We start from the raw sequence: 17,628 nt of genomic DNA on the forward strand, positions 1-17,628 counted from the left end.
AGTCTGCTGTTGCTTCATGACTGGTAAATTCTCACTTCTCTGGAATCGATATCTAACAAGCTCTGAAGGGTGATCTGCCGCGATTGAACTGTGGAACGGATCAGAGAAAACTCTGTCTGCGAGCCACATTCAAGAGAGCGATTCCCTTGTGATATCATAGAGTGATAACATCATTGCTGATGTCATTGATACCTTTGGAACTGAACATTCTATCCACCTTACTCCTGGGAGGCTTACTGGGGAAACGATTATGGATCTTACTAACGGTGCCCACCGGAAGTAGCAGTATTTCATTGTAATTTATAGGATTTTTGGCTAATCTATATTCATGATAGAAGTTACATCTCTTTTCAGTTAATTTACTGCCTTGCACAGCAACATTAGAACAAACATTTGCATTTTACTGCCCCCCATTAGCGTTAGCCTTTCCCCTAAAAATAGCTTTTAGCTATTTTTCTTATTGGCCACGCTTTGTACACTGAATGGAGGAAGTCAATGTAAGACAACATGCTAGTGATGCCCCACATGCTACTGACAGCATTTAGGCTAATGTTAGCAATTTGGCTCATTTTAACTTGTACACTAATTTCAACATACTGAACAGCATAAGTCGATGTTACTCAATATGCTTGTGACTCTCTTGCTTTTGAGTACTTTGCCGCTTACTTTAGCATTGATGCTAATTTGTAGCGTCAGAACGCTGGGTTCCAACCGACAGGCACACTTTGGCAGGCCCCATTTAAATTTCTTCAGAAATTTTCTAGTTGTTCTCTCTAATTTGTCCATTGATGTAAGTGAGTTTGCCTCCATGGTTGTGTCTATATGAATCTTTTATTCATGTAATGGCCTCTGGACAGAGGTTCAACTCTACAAAAATCAAGTGAGCATTCAAAAAAGAACGATGGATGAAACTCATTCCATCTTTTATTTCTCTTCAAAAGAACTACTTCAAGTGATGTCACCAAGTGAGTCGGTTCATTTGCATCTTCTCTACTTCCAGGGCTCACTAAAGAAAATGCTGCTGGCAGCCTCACACATCTAAGAACACCAGGATTTGCAGAGAAACATGTTCGCAGTTAATTGCTGTTTTCTTCTAGTTCCAGTCTGAATCTCCAAACGACAGAAACAAGCTCCTCCTATTTAACACAGACATTTACAGCTTGGCAGCAGCATAAAAGATGGCCATGAACTCAATTCTTTCTCATAATTCATATTGTCCCTTTTAACAAATTAGATCCCAAAAGACCAAATTAGGACTTGTGTATTGATTCTGAAATTCATTTAAGCTTAGTGAAATGGCTGCTGAAAGCTGTATTGATCATACTAAACCCTCAGCTATAAACAAGCATTCAGAAACACAGTTGTGCAGGTCTCATTCCTGACAAGAAGATTATATGTATTAAAGCACAAGGTAAGTCAATATTTCTGTTTAATTTAGTTGCACCGAAATATGGAAATAGCTTTACATTAAACCTAAAAAGATGTATTTAAAGAATTTATTGCCTGTATTGGTGGAGAGTTTTAAAACATGAATTTCACGTGGCACAACCATCACACAGTTATTCCCCAGCAGGAATAACTGCAAACCGTCCTCTGATGCATATAATCCATCACTGTCAGAAAAAGGCAAAAGAGTGAAGGGCGTTTTTTTTGTTTTCCATCTGACCATCTGAGTGATATGTTGAAACTCCTCCTTGACAATAATGGAGAACACACTAATGAGCCCTTTAGACAACTGTTTTCTCTTTCAATTAAGCGTAATAACATCTCCATAAATCTAAACATGTTTCAGAGAACGCTGAATTTTTCATCCAACACGTTTTGTCTCTTCATAACTAGTCCACCTCTTACCACCAGCACCCAAATACACCCTGTTTCACATTTTGTATTTCTTTCTTCCCCCCTATGTTTGGCCTGCCAAAACTATTATTTCAAATAAACATAAAGAGCTGAAAGTGGAGAAAGATTAAATTAATAACTGTTTAGTTTAATACCACTAATAATAATCCCATCTGTCTCTTCAGCTTGGGTTAGCTCAGCTCAGTCTGAGTCTCGGGGGATGGATTCAGACACAGCTTTAGTCTCGTGATCACATTTTAGTTGCCAGGTAACTACTGATGAATCCAGAAAGAAATGGCATGAGCCAAGAAACAGTGCGGCTTCTAATTCTCACATGTGCTTCAACGCTTTTTTAGGTTTTAACACATTTTTTATGTTTACTTTAAAGAATAATTAGACATTGCAGTCTCTGTTAGCAAGATGTTTGTGTACCCACAATAAAAACAATAAAACACCAATAACTTGAATGCAGAACCAAGCAACCTTGAGTCGATACAGGAAGTTTCTTTCATATTCTTGGATGTAGTAAGTACATTTTCTTATCCAAATAAGATCAAAGTGTAATTTGAGATGATATTTTATTCATTCAAAGAAGGAAATTAAGCGAACAAGTAAACAACATAATCGTATTAATGAATCTGTGTGACTCTAAATCCCAGACAGGAGGAATAAAAAGCCTCGAGGGAAGACCCTGACTCAGACAGATGTATTTGCGGTACTCACTATCCTGGATAAATCTTTTTTTTTTTCCCCAGCACACACTGTAATAAATTGCTAAACTCTTATTTATGTCACTCCTCCTCACCTTTGCTTGTTTACTGATAAAACAGAGACAGCTCAGCTCCATGTCAGTGTGCAATAAAGTATCATGCACATGATATAAGATTAAAAGAGCGATGACAAAGCTGTGTCACAGTCCTCTTGAGAAAAGGACCCAAACACTGAACTAATTAAGGGCCTTCAAGGGCTGGAAATTGAAGTCATAAAACTTTTAAACGAACAATAAACACATTAAACAATTGTCATTAGGAAGTTGAGTTCAGATGTGTGGGAAAAGAGGAAAACAAATGAAAGAAAGACGATTGATAAACTTCACTTAACCAAACTATTGTGGCCGTAAACACACAAGATTTGATCGTTCACACACAACCAGAACCATCTATTTACACACAGTGTAAAAAGACATTCTTCGCATCAAACCGTACGTTTTCCTGTTTCAGGTCAGTTAGGTTTGGCAAAGTTATTTGTGTTGGCTCAATCCCAGAAAAATGTATTCTCTGGGAAAAACTGGATGATGTTGTCTTGGCTTTGTAAGGTTTGGTTATTATAATTTGAGTGAAATGGAGGCACATATACAGCTAACACACTCCTTGTGACCAGGTTACAGTAATTCTGTAAGGCGACATGAGCCAAACTTTCTGCAAACTACTGCATGAGTAAATGGGGAAGAACACCCAACACTTTTGTGTCGAAACATTCAGGTTAAAAGTAGACTTATATATAAACCAAAGAAAATGTATAAAACCATTTGACAGAAAAAGATTCTGCCACGTAACGTGCTGGCCCTTAGCTCATAAAGTGAAATTTAAGTTACAGAAAAATGAAAACGATATTAGAAATCCAAACAAATACAAAACAGGAATAATGTTCTCCTCAGTCTTAGGGATGTTGATTAATAACCACCATAATGAAAGTTTTTCTAACAACAAATCACACGCTGTGAGTATTGACTTGGCTGTGAAACAATAGAACCATTGTAGACGTATGCAAAAAAATATATATATAATTATGCTTTTTAACCTTTAATTACTGCACGCGTGCAATCAAAAGATCATTGTCTCATAATAAATGCCTTCAAATGTATATTGTTGTTATTACATGATCATTGTCTGGACCATTTATGAGAGCCCCGGCTTGCAGAAGTCAGCTTAGAAAAACAAATGTCTAACACACGTGCTTAAGCAGTCTGGAGGAACATTAGTTTAAGCAAATCACGATGCAGAGCATGGCCACCCACAGTTGGCAGGTGGGTTGGTGCAATGTTGCCAGCTTTTTAAATTGTCCAGCCGGTGTATTAGTCACCTGCCAGTCATCACTGGGTCCAGGCCAGAAGCTTGCCTGTCAGGGCTGAACATGAGGCTTCAGGGTAACAGTCATGAACACAAGAAGGAATATTAAGACTCCTTTAAAGGCAGCAATAAATCCCGAGATGATTTTTACGAAGACAAAGAGAAGATTTTCCAACATCTTTAACAGGGTGACCAGTGTTTGTGCACCCTTCAGTGGTGGGACTCTGCTTTTGATCTGTAGGAGCAGGAATGATTTTGATGTCTTCATTTGGTTTGAGGTTGCATTAAGGCGGTGTGAGCTGGGGGAAGGGAATAAATACACACACACACACACACACACACACACACACACACACACACACACACACATGCACACAAGCAAACACATACAGGAAGAAAAAGGATGCAGAAAAAGCAGCAGGGATGCAAGGTGATAAAACTTAAGGGAGTAAGACAAGCTGTTTCCTGCATGGTGGGGGAGGGGTGTAAGATCATGTGTGTTACACTGGAGGAATAAAATTAGATTATTTGTGGCACTAAAGGAGCATGAAACAGGATTGGATTGGGGTTTGTAGAGTGTGGGCTACTCAAGTCATGATCTCAGCTTAAAAAAAAGAAACAAAAAAAAAAAAACTCAATCAAAGCTAAATCTTTTTGTGAGCAAAAGAAGAATGATTTATGATACAGTATACTACATGTGAATGTAAAACAGATCTGAATGGGTCATTAATTATGCATTTGTTTTCAAGAGCCTTCTACAAAGTGCTAAATAAATGTCCCTGTTATCGGACGTGTTATCTTGATTTTTTTTTTAAACAAAATTTCCAACCTTTTTAATTTCTGTGTACCAGTCTTTGTTGTATTTCTTCCCAAAGCATGTTTGTGGCGAAATGCTTTTTATGCATGTCGTTAAGATCAATACAGACACTTTTTTCTACAGCATAAAGACATCCAGATGTGAGAAGTACAATGTTGACTGATGTGTCTACCGATGCTACCCCAAACCTGTACAGATGGCAAATCCAGGTGGTCATAAAATAACCCGGAAAAATATCAAAAGTACTCATTTGAATCAGTCAAGGTTGGTGGTCATGATTTAAAAATAGCAAAGAGGCTGCTCTAACATTTACCTAAAAGTTTTCTCTCTGTCCTGAAGAAACAAAAATGACATTTTTACATTACAGTTGATCTAACAAAATAACATTTCAGTAAAAGATCATATGAAGAGTCAAATGAGATGTTTATAGAGTGATGTAAGAGGCTTTTTTTTTTTGCAATTTCGAACCTGGACGACTTAATCTTGATAATGCTGGCTGTTAATCGACAACATCAAAATAGTCATCAGCTGCAGGAAATCTACAAACACACTAATTGAAATATGTATCTGCCAAAAAGGTTGCCATTTGTCAAAAACAACTCCAACTATTTTGAGCTATTGACTCAGAAGGGTTGTAAACTGCTGCTTTTCTAACTTCCTGTAGCAGCTAGCTGTACTGCACAGCTCAACAAGTAAATATCTGGTTACAGCTAGGTTTCTTTGATTTCTGTCATCTGTAATACTGCTTCAGCAAACATAATTCATTTTTTTGTGTAAAGTTGCTTTTTGTTGCATCTTCTAGCTGCAGCAGCCTCCACCTTGTAGTTGATTTGAAACAGATACTTTTATTGGATTTAAGTCTCTCAGTTTTATGTGTTCCACAACAGTTCTAGTGAAAACAGTTCTAAGCCGACCCAGTTGCTGAATATTTTACTTTCAAGAAGTCAAACTTTCTGTTAATCTTTCAAAACTGTCAGTCAAAATGTTTCCCTATTCTTCTTGAAGTATTTCAAAGGCTCTCTGTGCTCCAGTCCTCAAAGCTGGAGTAATTTAGAGAGCTTTTTGTTAAGCCTTTGAGCACTGACCTTTGAGTCGTGGATTGAAATTTAGTTTTGAAGCATTTTATCAACCTGTCATTTTGTAATAAGCTGAGAGAGATCTGTGGACCTGAAACTATGAAAACTTCTTTAAAAATTGATCGCAGGACCCAACCTTCATTTAACTTTAGAAGTTAAAGCTCTAGTCTGTGTCCATCTGAACAGTTGCTAAGTCATAAACGCAACCATCAACAAGGCTAAGAAGACACATGCATCCACAGCACCAGATTTATTTCAGTGTCAACAACATGTCATCTGCTGTTTTCCAGCGAGAAGAAAAAGTTTCATCTGTTTCACAGCTTTTGGTAAACTCAGAATCAGCAATATGGACTCCCACTAGCCAAACCTCACACTTATTTCAGCATTCTGCTTCTTCTGACTTTTCCTGTCAATTCTGATCTCATCTACACTGTGGTGTTTTTTTTTGTTTTTTTTTTTTGCTCTAGTGGCCTTTATTTGATAGCTAATTGACAGGAAAGTGGGTAATGAGAGAGGGGGGTATACATGCAGCAAGGGTCGCCAAGGCCAGGAATCGAACCTGCGACAGCTGCGTTTGAGGACTAGGGCCTCCATATGTGGGTTGTGCTTAACCCCTGCACCACCACAGCACACCCCATATGCTGTGGTGTTTTGTAGGCTAAAGCCAGGGACACCACGACCCCACCATCACGCTAAAAGACTTTATTTCACTCCAATGTTGTTGGTTTGTTCGGAGCTGTGAGATCAGCGGCCGAGTGTGGGCGTTCAGAGGACACTCACCACAAGAGAGAGCGGCCTCTTCCATGACACCACTCCGATGAGTCCAGAGAGCAAAACCTGAGGGAAAAACACAAAACAAAACAGATGCTGTCAGGAAACGTCACTGACACTAGCACGAAAATGCAACAAATTGTTTGTTATCAGTTCCTCTATCTTGGCCATTATTTCTGCAGGAGCTTGAATATTTTTGAGCCACGAGTTCACTTTGTTGGAGGACAACAACTGAAGCAAGTAATTGCATTTATTCAATTTTCAAAAACTAATTTAAAAACATCAACTGTTTATAGAGACTGTTTGTAGGTTTGTTGAATTTGTCTTCCTGAAACCTGTTTGTTCATCTGTTATTACTTCTGTATAGGTATTTCATCAACAGTGGTGTTTAAAAGAGGCACTGCATGAAATGTAATGCAAATGTCTAAACAATCACTTGTTGAAAACAAGTGGCATCAACTATCATGACGATGATGCCACAACTTGTCCAGTGACTCACCAATAAACTATTGACATTAAACTGTTCCTTTCATAGTCTGATAAAAGAACTTCCTGAACAAAAATGATGTGAATAGGTAAGCTAAATCTCTTAAAACAATGACACACAAAGGACAAATTCTGATGCTGATGAAAACCTGCAATCAGTGGGGATGAAATGTAACAACATGTACTTCCTAATATAACAAAATGGGCTTTTAGCAGGAAAGTTTTCAGTCTGCTGAAGAGGAAAAGGGTGTCAGGAGTGAGGAGAACCCTGGAGAAATGCTACAGCTAAGCCATCGATGACACTCTATGTATATATATTAACAATACCAGTGCATAAACTAAAAAAAAATCACAACACACCAGACCGGTTAAACAAAAATCAACTGTACTTTATTGATAATTGATTCAGGCTCTGTACTTTTCTTAAACCTGACATATCAGACCATGGCGTGTTAATTCACAAATGCACAAAATAATTTATTTCTGCTCATGTCCATCATATTTTTAACCAATCTTTTATGTGAAATGTGTGATTTTTTTCTCAGGATCACATACTATTTTTCTTTCAGTTGCGGTGGAATTAGCCTTGCCCTGTACAATGTGCTGCTTACCAAGTAATAATGCAGAAGACGTGATGCCTCTGAAGAATAATAAATGTAGCCTGTAGCTTCTTACGAGTGATTTACCACCCACACATCCCAGTACAGTGCCATTTCATTAGGCTGCTTCCGGTAATTGAAATGGGCTGGAAAGCCTGTTAGCACTCAACAGTTTGTTGAGCCACATCTTTAAGATGTCCTGGTTTTAATTTAAATGTGTTTTTATTTGCTGACAGGGGTGATGTAGTGCAAATTAAACCACAGATTTCTCCGAGCGGAGTCGGCGAGGAAGAGGAGGATTTAACCCATCTATTTTTAGAAAAGTTAAATGACATCGAGATGAGACGGAGTTAGATCCGACATAGTTCAACAAAACACTTATTGATAAAATAATCTAAAATATTGATGCAGTTGAAAATGTTATCTGCATAATCACGGTAGTTGTCTATTTATCTAAAAAAAAAAAAAGACTGATATGTTGAATAAAAATTCCCTAAATTACTTCATTTCATGGCTTGAGAGATTGGGAAATATTTTCAATTTTACTGAATTGGTTGTTTTCCTTGTAAGAGTTGTGTGAATAGATAATTGTTTTATAAGCCATAAAGGACAATGTATAAAAAAAGACCTAAACTTAACCCCTAACCCAAAATACTAAAATAAATACACACACCTAGGCATTTTATGGCATTCAGTTGTGCTTGTAACGTCTTCCAATGGTTCAGGTTATTTTCTAACAGAGAAATCTCCAAGAAAACCAAAATCTGTCACCACAAACCACACAGGAACGTACAGCCTGTCTTTAGGCACGAGTACAAAATGTTAAAGCAGGAAGCAGATGCTTTTGTTCTGGGTGCTACTGGGTGGTCAAAATGATGTGAGTACACCAATCGCATTATTTGTCTGGGTTGCGTAAAGAAACGTCTCTGGAAAGATGCTGTGCATGCGCATTCATAAATGTGACATCAGCGCCTCTGATTTGTGCCACTTTGGAGGTGACAAAGAGAACAGTGTTTTACAGATCCTTCCAAAACATTTCAGAGGAGCTGAAAACAAACTGGCCGAATAAAAAAGCAATGACGTCTGCTGCACTGCAACCAAATGTACCTTTTCACCTGTGATACTTTCACGCTGTGAGGTGAGTTGTCCTCTAAACTGCATTGAAGTACATCAGTAATTCAGCATGTTGTTTTGTGTCCAAATGACTTCATCAGACTGATTGCTGCTGCAGGTTTCCCCATTAGCCCCAACATGCTTGCAGATTTTGCGCTCCATCCACCTGGAACCTGTCCGCCCGAAGCTTCAGGTGTTTTTACTGAAATAATTGTGTGGAGACGTCTGTTTCTGTATCTTCTACTCACTACTTCCATCTGTTTGACTCAAGGTGTCACATTCAAGGCCGATGGTGCTTCAGCTTCTCAGATGAGATGCTTCATTACATCAAATATTTTCTGAGAAATTCCTCGTGCTACTTCTCTGTCTACATTTTGAGCCGAGGTATAGACTTGAATTTTTACAGCCTGCTCAACTGGAGGTGTGAATTTGCGTATCATCAAAATGTAGGTGAACAAAGGGTAGCCGTAGCCCAAGGCACTTGTTTCTCTGTGGTCTCCCTCTGCCTTTCACCCTCCTTCACCCTCCATTAAACATCACCACACTCTGCCCATTTCTATCCATCATGCACTGCTTCTTTCTCCTCTCCACTTGCACTCTTTAGTTCTACCTTCTCTCCTCGAATCTCGCAGCCTTTGCCGTTCCAATTTCTTCCTGCATCGCGGCCCATCTGTGTGTCTCTTCTTCTGCTCGGCACTCACACTGCTGGCACTTACGCTCTCCCTCCCACTTTGGTCTATACCCAGACTCCTTATTTCACTTTTCCATTCCATCTTGTTCCATTTTTCAGACAATCTCTCACTACTTTATTCACCTTGATACTCACAAGACATGGCAAATGGGCTGCCAATGTTATCATCTGAGGCTCAAATAAGGTTAGATAGCAGCAGAGATGTTCAATCCAGAAAAGTCTGCTTCATTGTAAGCTGGGTTTTAAACTACTTCCAGAAACACAGGAACCTAATAGTGTTGTTTCCCCTATAAGCAACCAAAGTGATTTCAATGTTGACCTACTTTTATTACATTCCTACATATGTTTGGCTGAATACAGACCCAGATTAGATTGATTCTCACCCAAATTTAGCAGTTTTAAAAGTTATTTCAATATCTTTTCATTCCAAAAATGCTTTTTGGCATGTTTATTCTGATAGTTCTCCATTACTGTAAAAATAAACATCAGGTTCATTCAAAACAATGTTAAGCCATTTACACACCAATGTCATTGAAATATATTAAATATTTTTTTTTAAGCAGCAAACAACTTACAGAAATATACCCTAAAATAAACATTGTCTTCACATTGAGCAAGTCTAGTTATGCAAAAAATGAAGTTTTTAAAAGGTTATTGGATTAATATTTTAATATAATTATATAGGATTTTTTTTTTTCATTTAGAGAATATTAAAAAAATCTAAATTGAGTATTTCTGGCAGCGTTCTCCGGCTGTTTGGATGAACTCCTCGTTGTCACTCTCATGTGTTTACAGCTGCGGTCAAGCCTACAGCGATGCTCGCATGTCTGTAAATCCCAGTGTCCACTGGGAACAATTATTTTGCTGCTGTCCGGCACGGTAAACGCTCAGAGACAGTCAGCAGTTGCTCCAGCTGGTGAACCTCTGACTGCTGTCTCTTCATTATTTCACTGCTTTTATAAGTGAGTTTTATTCGCTGTCTGTTTTGATCCTAAAATAATGCTTCTGGGCTGGGACTTCTGAGGCTCTTTTTGGGTTATTGTGGTTTCCTTTTCTTAATATCAAAGACAATTTCATATAGTATAAATATAGGAATCAGCAGGAATAATCAAAGTAAAAAAAAAAAAAAAAGAAGAAGAAGAGACAGGAGAGTATCTGAGCTGTGTGAAGCAAAAACAACCAAAGAACAGCTTTGTCTTCCATAACTGTGTTGTTATGCCCTGGTCTGCTGGGATAAAGTCAAATAGGAGGCAGAAGCATGTGTTACAGCAGGTATCTACCAAACATTTCGATCATCTGAGGAACTATAAGGAGGTCAGAAAGGTTGTATTATATTTGGGTTCTATATTCTGAAGCCTGGTAGCAGCAGTGTTGGTGTATCTGCGAGTCGTGGCCCACGTGCACCTATGTGGCTTGATCAAAAGAGAATTTAAAGGAGAAATGACCGTACTGGTCAACCTCACGACACTCACACAAGACTGTCGGTGCTTCAGTCTTACTGCTTTGAACGCGGCCTCCTGAACAACAAAAGGATCTCATCAGGCAGCTTAAGCAAATGGTCTACGCCTTTAGGACAATAAAACAAAAAGAGTAAGGAAGAAGAAAATAGTCATGTTGTTTGCAAGCAGAGAATCGGTATGCGTTGACTGCCACTGTAGAGTGGGGTTCTCAGCAAATTGCCTGGTTAGCATTCAGTGAAGTTCTGTAATTCTTGAGTACTGAAGCAGAGAGCCATCTAAAAGTAGCAGGGCAGCGGTTCTTGAGGGGCAGGTGTATAAAGCCTCTCCTTTGGAGTCTCAGTGTGATCAAACAAAGATTTTGGATATTTGTGCATGATTTTATTTTTATTTTTTTTGTGAGTGCCATCACAGAAATATGAGCACATTGCCAAGTTATAGCAGTTCGGCAATTGTGCAGCTATAAAGAAACCCTTTTTGACTGCATCCACTCATGCTACAGATGAGCTGTTGAAAATACTGTCTTCTCCGCCACAGTGAGGCTGAAACGGAAGGTGGAGGTGCAGAAAACTCCCAAATATAGTAAAATTTCTCAGATTGTGAACTAAAGGCCCAGTAGGATGATACTAGTGTTCTCACTGAAATGGGTTTTTCAAATTCAACAAAATTCTTGGAGATCCCGAAGCCCATTTGACTGGGTGAAGGAGTCCTTGATCGGAGTGGGAATGTCATTTATCTGTGATGCTTAAAAAAAAAAAAAAAATCTGATATAACATCATGAGCTTAATTCTTTTCAGATGATTTTCATCTGCAAGATGAATGAACAAGGTTCACACATTTCTTTCGCTCATGTCGTATTATTACAGATATCAAAGGTGCAATCAAGCATTCAAAAGATACGCACACGTCGATGGCTGCACTTTTCCAACCTACGCAGCGGAAATACGGTGGAGGTCTTCATCTCCTGTTCTCACACTCTCCTTCCCGACCCCCCACTGTGCAATGCATACCTGTCCACCCATGTATGCATGTGTGAAGGACAATGTGTGTCTTTGTGCATCTTGTAGCCTAAGCAGTGAAATTATACGAGAGCAGGAACCGTGTGATAGCTCTGCTTGCTGTCAGTCACTGGGGGCTTTTCCTCTTGGCTGCTCCCAGGATGGGATTAACATTCAGTAGTTGGCAGAATTAGTCACTTACACCTGGTTACAACAAGGTAATGTCATGATAAAAATGTACATATCTGACAATTACTTCAGCTTTAAGTGCTAAGTGATACCCTGTTGGCAAAACCGTCGAAAACCAAATAATCTTAACTGGAGCAAAAGGGAAACATGTACAAGTCACCTCAATTTTTTTTAAAAACAAACTTACAGAAAGCGATAAATGTTTTAGATGGCTTCCTTAAGTTCAGCCACAGTGAAGAGTGTTATTGCTTCACAGGAAATTAAAAAACACAAAGCTTGCAACTTTCAATATAGGATTATGTATTAAATAAGAGTTGTAGCCAGAAAACAAATTAGAAGTGAGCTGAGGTGTGTTAGTTAATTTGGATTTTGGATGAACAACAGATTTTTAAAACAAGAATAACTGAGCAAAATTTCAAGGGAAACCATGGTCTGAATAATTAAATATAATTTATTATTACCTTAAATCTTTTAGAACAGGAAAAGGTTTTATTTAGAGCAGGGGTGCCGACCTCGTTTCATGTTGGGCCACATCAAGATCAGGAATGTGACAGAATGTATTGATAAATCTACCTATTAAACTGTTCAAATATTATCACTTTCTCTAAAATTAAATATTTATCATCTTTGCACTGTGTAATTTGGAACTACACAAATAAAATTTGAGCTTGACACGTGTGAATTAGCGGATTAAAAAAAAATGAAAACAGACCAAAATGTTTTCTGAAGCAGAGTAATTATGACAGATAGGAAGAACAAAATTACTTTCCGAAAAGCTCTCAACTTTTGCAGCCTAATATCAAGCCTTAGAGAGTTTTGTTCTGTTTCTGATACACTCTGCACACCACATCCAAATGCAGTTTCAGAAGAGCAGCATGTAATGAGCGCAGCCGACAGAAATGGGAGATAAAGATCACAGGACCGGATCAGAGGAACCAGAACCACAGCTATCAAAGAAAGATGGTAAAACATGGAACGGGAAGGAGAGGCATCATCTTAGGACAACAACAAATAAAAGATGCCAAAACACAACCTAAAATTCCTTTTCAAGGATAAATGTCAGAGTTGATACTAACGCTGAATCCGGCTAAATCCTCAATGGAGGAAGAACAAAAAAAAAAAAAAAAAAAAAAGAAGAAGAAAGAAAAGTCAAGTCCACAACACGCTGCAGCAAATTCAGCTCAAGCCGAGATAAAAACCCATTTCAGACTTTTTCCTGATGTTGCAGAATTATAGATTTACATTTTTTTTAATCGCTTTTGGAGCGAGCTCTCCAAAAAAACATGTTTATTAGTTTTTAACTATTCAAAAGGATGTAGAGGTACAATGTTTTAAACAAATCATGAAAACTGTTAAATAGGTATTATTTATTTTCCAGGCACATCGGAAAAACCTAAAGTTGATATGAAAATGCTGTATATATCAAACATGACTTAAAAGATGTTTGACTTTGTAATTTGACCCTTTGGCGCCTCTGGGTATAAGAAGCTCCTGCTCTCTCTGACATTCAGCACATCGACATAGCAAATGCTCCAGGTATGTTTTTTCCTGAGGGAATAACATGATAACATGATGTAAAGCTCAAAAAGTCCAATGTTGCACAATACCATTCTTTTAAAATAATTGCACCCTCACGCTTAAAAACTACACTCTTAAATTTTACATAAGATAGGTCTCCCTTATTTTACCAGTCCTGTTATCCTTGAACACTCCTGACAAGTAAATATACTCATCCAGTCATCATGCACCATCATTACACAGCATTCACTGATTTCCCTAGTTATATGGGAGAAATCAACCTACAAAAAATGTAAATATAAAAATAAATAAGCTCATTTTCGCAAGTCGCTACTGAAGAACATTCTTTGAAATATATTTATCTGCAACCCCAAATATATGACACCATTGTCCTTGTTTCATTTGATTGTAACTCAGTTTTTAAACCGGCAGGCTGACAACTAGAATAAACACATTAGTTTGACTGTATTGTCCCAGTTTCTCCCAGGTTTTCTGGGCTTCTTCTGCACTTCAGAGAGTTTCCTTCCTCCTTTAATTACTTACAAACGTTACACAGTTTAACTCCTCAGCATTCGTCAGATCTCCAATCCTCATATAACCAAGCCTACAGTCTGAGATCCTCAAACAGGGACTTTTTTTTTATCGTTTTCAGGCTTTCAGTTGAAGACTCTGGGAAAAAGCTTTTGAGATAACATTCTGTATTTCCCTGCCTGAGGAACAGCAGCAGGCTTCGTCAGCAACTTATTTTTTTTTTAAATCCAAGCTCAAAGCCATTTCATTTTTTATAGCATTCCCTGATTTATCTGTTTGTTAAGTTGGTCATGGGTTTAGCGATATATTTTCATATGACTAGTACATTTTTCTCTTTTTTTTTTTTTTAAAAAAAGGCAATTTGTTATGGGATGCAGTTTCTATGTCTCGCTAAACATAATTACAGTTTTAGGACGAAGTTATAGGTCCACTTTTGTGCATTTATACACCATATTTTTTAGGATCCATCAAGTGAGCTTTTAGCTGGTTACAAACATTTTCTCTTTGCTTCTGAGAATACATTTAGAGTTTGATTCAAGATTTTCTCTCCACATCTAGTTGCAATTTGCGTCGCAGACATTTTTTGTCCTTTGTGCATAAAGTAGTAAGATTTAAAGCAATGTTTTCTAAAACTGACTCCTCCATGTTTGCCTCAAATCTCTTTAAAGTCGGCACAGAATACGAGAGCCTTTCCCTTAGTTTTGATATTTGTTTTCATTTCGATTTCTGTTTTTCTCTGTAATTCCCAAAAGAGCGAATAAACACGTTTACACCCAAAACCCTATCATGTTGTTCTTACAAGGCAGCAGAGACGTTACCGGCACCGTAGTATTGACAGGAACAGAGACTGCTGAGATTCGGACTAGTTGGACCGTCTTGAGCCATTCTCATTCATTTATGCATGACGCCAATCACAGAGGCCATTACTGGAAGTGAGGGTTTAAAAACAAGCAAAAAAAGAAAAAGGTCAGTTTTCTCAAAACCTTGTCACTGCAAAAGATGGATGGAGTCGGTCTGGTTGCTGTGGTAACCGGTAACTGGCTATTTGCCAGGATCCTTAATGATTTTCCATCAGTTGCTGCACCAAGTGGAGCGGTGAAACCTTTACTGGTTTGTCAATTCAGACAAGCTTCATGGTAGATTGTGTGAGAATCCCACAAGATCATCACACACACACACACACACACACACGCACACACACACACACACACACACGGTAACTGCACAGTGGGATGTGACGCTGAACCAAGAACAGAGAAAATGCAAACACACACACACACGCACACACACAGCATCACCTGACCCTCTCTCACTTCCTCAGCCTTTTTTACCTTTTATTTTTACTTCCTGTCCAACAACATCAGAATCCCGTGGATTCTGCTCAACCATCTCTAAGCTCTTCTTTCTCTTATCTGCTGTTGCATACATGTGTTACCAAGCATGCACGGCTTTATGTGGCTTGTACTCTCAGCGTGTGCTTCAGATTGTAGGCACAGGCATTAGTGAAGGTTTATAGTAAACTACTCTGCTCTTAAATGAAATAAAGGACTACGAGGAAGACAGAGGACTAAAAGAATCCTGCAACAAGCGAATGTAGAGTGTCAGTCTTACTTTTCTTTCAGTCTACTGAATTTTTATTTGTCTTTTCCTGTAAAAACACTGAACTCTATACAAATTAACCACGTCAACTTGCTGATGTTAGTTGCGACATCCAACCACGTCTGTAGTGAAGCGCAGAGTTGCTAACTACTGGACTTGATGGTTCCCACTCTTCCACCCTCTTCCTCCTCCTCCTCCTCCTCTCCTTCTGGTCTGGAATAATATGTTCAGACTCTTCCCACTGTTTGCCTACTAAATCAGCCCTTGTGGTTTTACAGCAGAGGATTTACCATGCTCCACTTTCACAGAAACTGGACCTTTACTGAATTTAGGAAACGCAAAATGTGTAAATTAAATGCAACTGTCATTTCGTGGTGGTTTTCTTCTTAATGATCCAGAAGTCTTTTTATACCCTCTGATTGTTTCCCAAAAGTGTCTTCTTATTTGTCTTCACTTCTAATCAGTTCACTACTGGAGTGTTTTAAGTGAACAAAAAAGCAATCAAAGTCCAACACATTTCAATTTAAAACACTTTTTGTTTTTGGGAGGGCGGGGGGAGTTTCCTTTCTGTTGAGTAGACACTTAAGCGGTCCATCCCTAAACATCTGTTCAGACAGAGTGAAAAAGAATCCAAAGAAAGAAAACTCAAACTCTTAAGAAGCTCAAAACTATTGATTAAAACCTCTTTAAAAGAAGACACGTTATTGCAGTACTCCTGCTGAGTGTATTGTTGTTGACATCGATCAGCCTGTGTTTACTTCACTCTCTCCTTTCTTGTCCATCATTATAATCCCCCCATCATCTTTTCCTGAGCTTTAACTTCTCAGTGACAAAGATGGATTGTGTGAATGGACGGCATTTGAAATATGATATTCAACCAAATACTGCACCAGGCAGTCAGGCTGATATTTTTGATTATTACGATTTGATATATTGTTCACCTATGATGGAAAGCATGAAGAAATTAGGGATGGTTTCAAATGTTTGCACAACACTTTACATCATAGTGCAACTTTGCCTAAATAGTGAGTCAGTAAATGTCTTCTAATGCAAAAGCAGCACTTTGTCCAGTTTTGAAATGGATAAAACTGGATCCTGAAAAGCGAAATAAAAAGAGATCTCATTTAGCGTTCCACCTTAAAGAACATTTCTTCTTACGTAAAGTGCATTTGTCCTGACATGAAAAAAAAAAAAAAAAAGAACTGAAGGTCATCTGTGGCATCAGGGGAGATGAACTCTTAGTGTTTTTGTGATAATTTAAGTTGTACCCTTCAAGCAACCTTTTCTGACCGTGAAAGAGCAGCGAGCAAAGTGTCTGCAATTGTTGACCCCACTGTGGGCATGCACTTGTGTCACACAGAGCTTATGAAGCCCTCTGAAGGCATTTCGAGGCATTTGACTATGATGACGCCGTAAACAGCACCACGGAGTGCGTCCACTGCTGCCTCTAAAGCTGAGGCGCACAGCGGCAAACGCTAACACACTTTGACTCCTCGAGCTCTTCGTCAGGAGTTCTCCTCCCTTAATTTCCTCTCCTGAATCCACTCTATAATATTCCCTCTTCTCCACATCGACCACGTGCTTCTCCTGCCTGCCCCCCACCCCGCCCCACCCGCCAACAAGAATATCATCACTTGACTTTAGAGCTCAGCAGCACCGCAGCACCGTAACCATAGAAACAGAGGAACAACAGCTTATTGGATGTTGCTGGTGTCTCGGAGGCGTGTCCTCTCGGCCACCCTCTCTCCCTCCACGCAGAGGTTTTTGCTGTCTCCGCTTAATCCATGAGACGAGAACATGATACTGAATATAAATCACTCGGCTAAACCGACACATACCAGAGGGGAAAGATCTGTTGTTATAATCATAATGTGT

At 38.7% G+C, this 17,628-nt stretch overlaps 1 protein-coding gene across 2 annotated transcripts in view; it reads right to left on the reverse strand.

Moving 5' to 3' along the window:
* Positions 1–17,628, reverse strand: part of fam189a1 (family with sequence similarity 189 member A1) — a 110,846-nt gene that overhangs the window by 48,834 nt on the left and 44,384 nt on the right. For both annotated transcript variants that reach the window (XM_016672474.1, XM_007554030.2), the window contains exon 2: positions 6,582–6,638. In XM_016672474.1, the coding sequence (XP_016527960.1) occupies positions 6,582–6,638 (57 nt within the window). The remainder of the gene's footprint in view (positions 1–6,581; positions 6,639–17,628) is intronic.

The sequence above is a fragment of the Poecilia formosa genome, unplaced genomic scaffold, assembly GCF_000485575.1.
Source record: "Poecilia formosa unplaced genomic scaffold, Poecilia_formosa-5.1.2 Scaffold61, whole genome shotgun sequence".
NCBI classification, from domain to species: domain Eukaryota; kingdom Metazoa; phylum Chordata; class Actinopteri; order Cyprinodontiformes; family Poeciliidae; genus Poecilia; species Poecilia formosa.